Source organism: Selaginella moellendorffii, unplaced genomic scaffold (assembly GCF_000143415.4).
Source record: "Selaginella moellendorffii unplaced genomic scaffold, v1.0 SELMOscaffold_172, whole genome shotgun sequence".
Lineage (NCBI taxonomy): Eukaryota > Viridiplantae > Streptophyta > Lycopodiopsida > Selaginellales > Selaginellaceae > Selaginella > Selaginella moellendorffii.
Genome location: NW_003314432.1, coordinates 8,178 through 17,416, shown reverse-complemented (window position 1 = coordinate 17,416; position 9,239 = coordinate 8,178). Strand labels below are relative to the sequence as shown.

Genomic DNA, 9,239 nt, shown 5'->3' with positions numbered 1-9,239 from the left:
ACGCCAAGCAATACTAAAATATGAATGTTTATTCTTTATAATAATGGAAACCATATGTTTTGAGGAAAGAAAAACTTACCATGGCCATAAACAAACCAAAACAGTGTGAGAGAGATATGTGCTTAGGATGTGCTAGAGAGGAAGGAAAAATGCCTCCTAAGATGTGATCCATAGAGAACCCAAATAATAAAACCTAAGAAAAAACCATAAAGCTAAGAGGGGGAAAATTTGAAATGCAAGCTTGACAATAGGGTAGTGTTATGATACTAATAGCATGTATCAGTTTTGTTTGAATTTAGGCAGGATTATTAAATAATGTAGTACAGATATTTAATGTTGTCCTATAGTTCAAGAAGAGACTCCAGAAAAAGTTTTTTCAAACAATGAGATAACTAGAATTTTTTTAGTATTTTTCGAAATTTTATTTACAAGATTATATAATGGGCTTGAAATTTATTATTGAAGAGTATATGTTGCATATGTTGTAGTTTATTACTCTATTTTATTCTATTTATATTCTATGTTATATTTTACCGTTTTCATTTTAAATTTCATTGTTTTATAGAAATTAATTCCTGAATTATATTGTTTGATCCATTTTATTTATCTTGCTTCCTCGCTTCGCTCGTGGCTCCAAAGAATCACCCCAGCCAAAAAAAATTCCTCCTTCCACGACTACTACTTCGCTACACTGCTCTACCAAAATCCACCCAGCAACAGTTACTACTACTTGTGGAGTGTGATTTACAATTCCACCTCTTGCAAGTCGTCTCCAAACACTCCGGAGGAACTGGCAGCTTCGAATCCCACTGTGCCGGACTATTGATGGTGGTGCCCATGAATCGAACTTTCCTGGTGTTGGTTTTGCTGCTGCTGCTCGACCATCACTGGCGGAGTGACTTCCAGAGTTGGAGGTGGCGGCAACGAGACGGTCAACGGTGCTGCTGGATAGTGATTCGAATAGAACATTGCTGGCAAAGAGCTGCTCGAGAGATGATCAGGCGTTGGCCCTGGATCACTTCTCATATCCTGTACAACCGGCTGAGCGAATGCTGCTGCTGCAAACGGTCCATTCCCGTTTGAGAATGCCATGTCGGGGACAAAGGCCAGTGCCGAGGAAGGATCCACCGAATGGTTGCTGTTGATATCTGGAGCAGCGGCAGCAGCGGCCGCAGGCACGAAAAATCTCGCTGGAGCCAAAGGCTTTGCGCTTGCCTTTGGCACCACGCCAAACAGTGGAGGAGAGTCAGATGATGTCTTGGATGGTGTTATGCTACCTTTGTTGAAATGTATCGACATATCTGCAAAAACCTCGTGAGATTGGAGTGCTGGGAATGACCAAAACGGTACCTTGATCTAACGTTTTGACGTGTGCGAGCTGCGTACTGGTTACTGCTCGGAGGCATTGGTGGGATTCCACTCACAACCGGTTGCGGCCTTTCCGGAGTTGGCTGTGGTCTCTCCGGAGACATGGAAATAGGAGTGCCGTTCTCCTCCACGCACGAGACGAGCTTGTTTGCCGTGGGAGGAGGAGCCAATGGAAGCTCTGGCGCTTGTGCCTCGGCTCCTTCTTCAACCCAGCGCTTCAGTGTCTCGTCGTATCTAAGCTTGTTGCTGTCGCCAAGCTTTGCCTGCATCACGTACCAACCATCAATCAGCTAGCGCTCTTTCCAAAGCTTCTACAAACCTCCTTTGAAGGTGTTTTTATGAAGCCCATCGCTCTTTGCACGAAAGAAGTAAAGATGCCTCTGTTTGGTGTTCCTTTTGCTGGACTAACGATCTGATGAAAGAATACAAGTCTTATCGGAGGTACACAAGAGCAAGTCGAGTTACCTGTGCAGGCCTAAAGTCAGGCTCAGAAATGCTTCTTGCTGGCATGTTGGATCTTCTCATATTATCACTTATTGATGCCCACGAGGCAAGTGATACACTGCTTCTGCTAGAAGTTGTTGTGAGACGGTTATTAATATCAGCATTATCAGAAGCTTTCGGGGAAGAAGGGCCTATCATCTTGTGTAGACCAATATTGCCAAAAAACTGTTGCACAATTGACGTCAAGCCTCCCTGGATAACAGGAAAGTGAGTATAAAAGCCAAGTGTCCGATTACAAACCTGAGAGTGGATACGAAAACGCTCTTCCAAGGCTACAGCCGCTTCTTTGCACACATAAGCTGCATGGCCCACTGTTTTCAATGTTTTCAACACCGCTTGGCAATACCTTCGAAGAGAAACCTTAAGGATACAGTTAAAAATCACTACCAACCTAAAGCTTCGTTTATCGATGCATAAATTGTATGGCTGAAAAGGAAGTAAAATAAATTGGGAATTGCCGGTCACTCTTCGTACACTTCCATTCGCTGATGAAGAAAAGGTTAACAATTGTTATTGAGGACAAACACGGCTTACCTGGATAGCTTCTGGACTAGTGTACGTGCGTGGATACTTACAATGGTCGGCACCTATAAGACAAAGTCTGGTAGAAGGGGAGAAAGGCTCAAAACTAGCATTTGCAACAAGATAGCAAATATGGGCTCCACATATCTGCAAGTTAAAACTATGAGAAACATCAAAGTGTGACCATGTATATACCTCATCTCGATGTCTCCAGAGACAATCACCAAGATGCATAATCACTCTCTCATCCGCATTAGTTCGGTTAGCTGCCATTATAGCCAGGTTTTCCTGCCATTCTTCGAGCATTCCTTCTACTGCGTCCTGCAAGTCAACATGCACTCCTTAAGCAAGAGAGTAGCTTGATAAAAGCATCCCATCGAACGTTCTGCGCGCTCGATATTTCGCCTGTGCGTAGGCCTGGATCATGATGTTGGAGGAGAAGAGCTTAGGATTCTCTATGGATTCGAAGATTGCATGGGCGTCATCGACGCTGCCGCATTTGCAGATTTGCGAGGTATTTGTTGCGGTGGTGCTCGCTCTGCGCAATGCGGGCGTGGATTTGCCTCCCCTGTGACAGATCCCGGCAGTTCTTGAGCAGTGCTCCCCAGGAGAGCAAGCAATCCTCTGAGGTGTCTGTGGAAATCACGAAATTGGGGAAGAGCAATGCCATAAACTTTGCCATTCGCGATTCGCGAGGTATTCCTTGCAAGAATCCGAGAATCCTGGACGGAGAAAGAACATTCCAATCTAGCTTGGAGATCACGGCTAAGAAGAAGAAGATAATCCATCTTGCCTTGCAAGAACAAGGACACCCTGGAAGAAGCAAAGATTTTACTCTCTGGTGAGAATTCCTCTACTCCACTGGGCTTATAAGATTGGCTCTCTCCTCCATTCTCTATAGCAATGAATTTCCATCTCTCTTTCTTGCTCCTCGAGATACTAGTGTTCTTGAGAGCTGTCGCCCTAAATTCGCCCCCACCGCTCCCTCTCCGCCCAATTCCCTCATGGCGCCAGCTCCAGTTCAACTCGCGCCGCTCTTCCACTTCGGCGTCAACACATTCACGGACTCGGAGCGTGGATCCGGCCACGAATCGCCCTCCATCTTCAACCCGGAGCGATCTAATGCGTCGCAGTGGATGGACGCGGCTCAATCCGCGGGCGCGCAGCTCGTGATCCTCACGGTCAATCACCACGACGGGTTCTGCCTGTGGCCCTCGGCCTACACCAATTTCTCCGTGGCTAGCGTGAGGAGGGAAGGGGGATGTGGTAGCGTGGATTGGACGTGGATGTGGCTTTTACCTCTCGCCATGGGATTTGCACGAGAGCTGCTATGGCGACACTCTTCTCTACAACGAGTTCTACTTGGCTCAGCTCCGAGAGCTTCTTACTGGGTGAGTGAGACATTCTTTGCTTCTTCTTCACGCATTTTTCTTGGTGGCATGGTCACTGTGTGATATGTTTGCATTTGCTCCAGCCCATCGAACGGTTTTAGCATTAGGAGCTCGCGAGCCTGTGGGCTTTTGTAGTTTTCATCTCTAGCAGCAGATGCCTTGACGCGGCATTTTGTTTCGGCGTGCAGATATGGGCCGATCTCCGAGGTGTGGCTGGATGGTGCGAAATCACCCACTGCAGTGAACATGAGCTACGATTTTGAGCTCTGGTTTGACACGATTCATCCGCGGTGCCAACATCTTTTCCGACGCTGGCCCCGACATCCAATGGGTTGGGAACGAGTATGGCGAGGCCGGACAACCATGCTGGGCGATGGCGAACAGATCTTCCATTACGATCGGCAGGAGCGATGGCCAGTACGTAAAATCCATCCTTCCATGAGACTTTCGTTCTCATGAAACTCGATCCAATTCGCAACATCGACAGGTACTTGATGTCTGGAGAGAGTGCTGGAACCGACTGGCTCCCTCTGGAGTGCGATATCTCCATCAGGCCCGGTTGGTTTTGGCACAGGAACGAGGCTCCAAAATCCCTGGAGCAGCTGCTCGACGTTTTCTACAAATCATCCGCCAGGAACTGCTTGCTCCTGCTCAACGTCCCTCCAAACTCGTCGGGACTGATTGACGAATCCGACTTCCAGACGCTGGAGCGGTTTAGCTCCGCCATAGATTCCATCTTCAGCGTCAATTAGCAGCGAATGCCTTGTCCGTGACAGCAAGCAGCGTTCGCAGCTCTTCATTCGGGCCGAAGCAAATCCTTGACGAGTGTATGGAAACTTTCTGGGCTCCAATGCAAGGGGAGTCGACCGGCTGGATCGAGCTTGATCTTGGCAAGGTCTCAAAGTTCAACACACTGGAGATCCGAGAGCCAGTAAACATGGGACAAAGGGTCATGGAATATCTCGTCGAGGCATGCGACAGCGAGCTGGGCTGGTACCTGGTGAGCAACGGTAGCACCATTGGTTACAGGAAAGTGGATCGACTGAAAGAGGATCAAGTATGTGCTGCTCGCTCATTCGACTGCTGATTGACGTGTCGTGGGGAGATCCATTGATCTGCTTCTTTGGTTTGTACTTCGATATGTACAACCTCAAGCACTTGTCTTCTATTTAGAAGAGAAACTACAAGAGGATATGTATATTTCATGGATACACTTTTCAGGTATGGGAAACATAGCTTTGGGTTGGAAATCCCTAGCCTGATCAATAACAGTCTCTTTTCATCACTCCTAAAAGATTGGAGCCTAGAGAACAACCAAAAACAATCAAGAGTTAGCTCTCTACCATTTGAGCTCGTGGAAAGTACCCTTGCATGGAGGTGGCAGCTGGTTAAACTTGAGAAGTTAACTTGTCTGGATGACCTTTTGTTGCTCTTGCTTCCTTGCCACAAAATCACACTTGCAAACATGAGTGATTATAAGGTGGTGAAGGATTAATTTTAGCATATAGACGATTACTTTTGAGTGTTGCTATTATTAAGCTTGGAGAAGGTCCCATGTGTTAAACTATACTTAGCAGATAATGTTAAGTGTTAGTGGAGAACAACAAAGGCTTATAAAGGACCGGTGGCCACTTGATAAATGATAAAGGCGAGGATCTATGCAACTTACATGTCCAAACATTGAATTAATAGTTCTCAGATTTAAAAGTTTTGAAACTAAATTAGAACAGCTTTTTGCTGAAACCATTGGTCAACTATATGTGATGACCATTATTAAAATGTTTTTAATTTATAAACACAAAATTATTCTAAATAAATATCAACAATTAAATTTTAGAATATTCAAGAATACCCAGGTATATCCTATGTTGGTTTGCTTAAGCAAATCAAATATATAGTGCCTAAATTGAAGAAATACGCAAAGGTGTAAATGACTATAACTTAACTGAAGCCATAAAAGATAGGTATTGTGGAAAAATAAAGAATATAAATATAATAAAATTGATATGTGTGCAAATACTAAACAGGTCATACACCTTGTGTTCTTTTGCAAATAGCCTGCAGAAAAAAAGCTATTAAAAAAAATATTTGATTTGTAAAGAATACTTGATGCATTAAAAATATGAGCTTATATAACAATTTTTCTCCATCTAGCATGTCATAGAGGACAAAGTAGCAATCTATTTAAATTATAACTCAATGTAGATTAAAATCACTAACGATTCAAAACAACTATTATACTTGTCTCAAAAGGCTAGCAATATTCTAATCTGAATACCAATCCTGGATTTGAAATGATGCTAGACTGAAAGATTAAAGGGAACTGAAGTATATCTCTAGTTGAGACTTGTATTCCTCAGAGTTTAAGAATAATTAAGATTGTACTCCAATATGTTAGTTTTGAAAATTTTCATATACTTATATTCCATGATATTGGAAGAGAAGGGAATAGATTGGTCACGAAACATTGAACAAGTGCTAGTTGCCATTGAAGAAGCAATATTGCCCTATACAACAACATTATATATAAAACTCCACCCTGCAGATTAGAAAGAAAGTTTTCGAAGGGAATGGATGAGTAGGAAATGGCACTTGTGATATTTCTTATTTCCAATTGGAAGAATTGTTTGGGATGTTGAGCATCCCTGATTGCTATGCTAGATAATATGTTTGATAACATATGTCAAACTTCTCATCATCAAATTACTTAACTATCCTTCATTATGCATATATTAATTCCTAAAGCTCTCCAAGGATTTGGTTCTTGACAGATTATGGCATTGACTTTGCAGAAGATTTGATAAATTTCCTTGTAAAATCGCCTTGCATACATGCTTTACAAAGAACAATCCAGTCAACATAGATTAAGCCCATCATAAAAGTGGGCCAATTGTCTTTAAACTTAATTCTCTGTATCAACATCCAATGAAGCCTTCGTAAATGCTAGCCATCAACGAATGGGCTGAGGCCCAGCTCCAGCAACATGCTGTGCAATGCTTCGCAAGCGGAGAGGAGATAACATATGGAACACAGAGAGGAGAACATATGAAGCATGTCGGGAGGCAACGAGGGAGATAGGATACAAAAGGAAGGCAATCGGAACGAGCTATCACCTTACTGCAATGAGCCCATCTCCACCCGCGCCTCAAACGCAAGCTTTCCACACCACTACTTCCCACTTTCAACAAGAGCTCATGAGAGACTTGCACGGCTCACTCTCACCGGCATGGTCTTGAGAATCTGGATTGCCACGCCTAGCATGGCACTGATGTGGAGCAGGAGGAGCGCAGTGCTGCTGCTGAAATTCACAACAGCAGCATTGGATCTTGCATTGCTGACTATAGCAAACCCACTGCACTTAACATTCCAGATGCATAAGACACCACGGACTCATACACGAGAGGCGGAGGACTATGCTCCTCATGAAGACTCTCCTATGCTCAATCCTCTGTGCGTCCGCTCTCCATCCATGGGGGATGGGGCGGCTCACGGAATGGCTGGATATCAACAATCGATGTTTGGGTCAACACATCAAATCTGAAGATGTTCTCCAGCATCACATAAGGCAATGCATCACTCACAAGGCTGGACTGGCACGTAAATTCCGCAGCATGCATCCCTCGATTCATCTCCCCGTGGTTTTTACACGCGGTAAGAAACGTTGCCCATGCAACTCCATCAGCTGGCAAAGGCATATTCTCCAGGACATCCCGGCCTCTTCCAATCGCCCTAGCCGTCCTAGAGCATCAACAATGCAGGTGTAGTGGTCTTGCAAAGGGTCCAATCCATTGTCAAAGCTCATTGCCATGAAGTAGCTTACTGCTTCCTTGACAAGCCCCAGATGGCTACATGCCGTCAAAACGATGGCAAACGCTGCATTGTCGGGGTCAAAGCCGTGAAGAAACATCGCCCAAAAGAGCTGGATCGCAGAATACGCATGGCCGGTCTGGGCATATGCTGCTAGCATCGTGTTCCAGGAGACCAAATTCCAAGTTGGTATTCTATCAAACGTCTTCTTTGCCTCAAAAATATTTGCATCTAAAGCGTATACCACGAGAACTGTGTTCCATGAATAGGAATCCCAGCAGCAACACAAAGAAAACGCTCGTATAGCGTCTTTGAAACGACCTCTCTGGGCATAAACAGCGATTATCGAGTTCCATGAAACAAGATCTCTGTGTGGCATTGCTTCAAACAATTGTTTTCCTTGATTAGCGTCACCTTTTTGCGCGTATGACTTGATCATAATCGTCCACGAAAGCATGCTGTGCAGAGGCATCCTATCAAACAAACTCTTGGCTTGAATCAAATCCCCATTTTGGGCATAGCAGCAGTGCATCGCCCCCCAGAGGATCGCGTTTCGGTGGACAATCTCCTGGAAGACATCCTCCGCCTCCTCCACGAATCCATTCTCCGCAAACATGACGAGCATCACCGCGCGAGTGATGCTGTTCTTCTCGGGCATGGAATCAAACGCGGCCTTCGCATCGCCCACTCGCCTGCACTGCGCAAAAACCCTGCACGAGGATCGTCCACGCTACTACATTCGTCTCGGGCATCCGATCCAGCACCTCTCCCGCTCGCCCAATCTCTCCGCCGCGAGCAAATCCCCGCAGCAATGTCGCCCATGTCTTGCAGTTCCTCTTGGGCATCGCATCAAACACCGCCTTGCTCGATCCAATCCGCCCGCAATCGCCCAGCGCCTTGACCCACAGTGGAGGAAGCTACGTCCCACACCGCCATTCGATCGAACACTGTCTTGGCCTCACCCGGATGCCCACTCTCGGCATACACGCTCACGAGCGCCGTCCACGACGCGATGTTCTTGGCCGGCAATGCATCAAAGACCCTTCTCGATTCCTCCAAATGCCACACTGCGCGTAGACAACCAGCGTTTCCATACATAATATCTATACTGATGACTTGTGATTAGTACCACAAGTTATAAAGGTCAAGTACAAGAGACTTGCTATAATGAAACTTTAAACAATTAAACACTGAATAGAGGAAATTGCTAAGCCAAAGTCCACCAAGATCATCACATTTATACTATTTACTGACTCCAGCAAAAACAAACATAAACTACTCATCCTCCATTAATTCTATATTGCATGTTATGAAAGAGAGTGGAGGAGAGAGAATAGGAGGACTTTTGTTATTTGTTGGTGATAGAGAAGAAGCACAAGAAATAGAATTCCTATTATCCATAAATGTCAAAAGAGCATAAGAATATATTTTAGCATATTATTGACATTTGGCAGAAGTTCCATAATGTCCCCATCCATGACATTCCTCACATCATGAACAACAATTGTGTTATGACACGGAACAAAAAGTCAATGATCTAGTCTTCCTAGACTAGATTACACTTCCTCTTGAGGTTTTTCACTACCCAATTAACCCCAAGCTACCTCCACTATAAGCTCTAGGGTAGGTTAAGTTCTTTACATTAAC

At 44.8% G+C, this 9,239-nt stretch overlaps 1 protein-coding gene and 1 pseudogene across 1 annotated transcript; one reads left to right on the top strand and one right to left on the bottom strand.

Moving 5' to 3' along the window:
* Positions 1-3,250: 3,250 nt before the first annotated feature.
* Positions 3,251-4,994, top strand: LOC9638726 (annotated as a pseudogene).
* Positions 4,995-7,410: 2,416 nt separating this feature from the next.
* LOC112343645 (pentatricopeptide repeat-containing protein At4g02750-like) lies at positions 7,411-8,690 on the bottom strand. The gene is made up of 2 exons (XM_024667430.1): positions 8,448-8,690; positions 7,411-8,289 (listed from the first exon to the last, which is right to left on the bottom strand). Exons 1-2 carry the CDS (start codon positions 8,688-8,690, stop codon positions 7,411-7,413), a joined length of 1,122 nt encoding a protein of 373 aa, XP_024523198.1.
* Between the last annotated feature and the right edge of the window lie 549 nt (positions 8,691-9,239).

Excerpts from the sequence above, each read along its gene's own strand:
- LOC112343645 (XM_024667430.1), bottom strand. The coding sequence starts at position 8,690 with ATGTATGGAAACGCTGGTTGTCTACGCGCAGTGTGGCATTTGGAGGAA. Across the intron at positions 8,290-8,447 it reads ATTGGATCGAGCAAGGCGGT|TGCAGGCGAGTGGGCGATGC; the intron begins GTTTGATGCGAT and ends GTTTTTGCGCAG.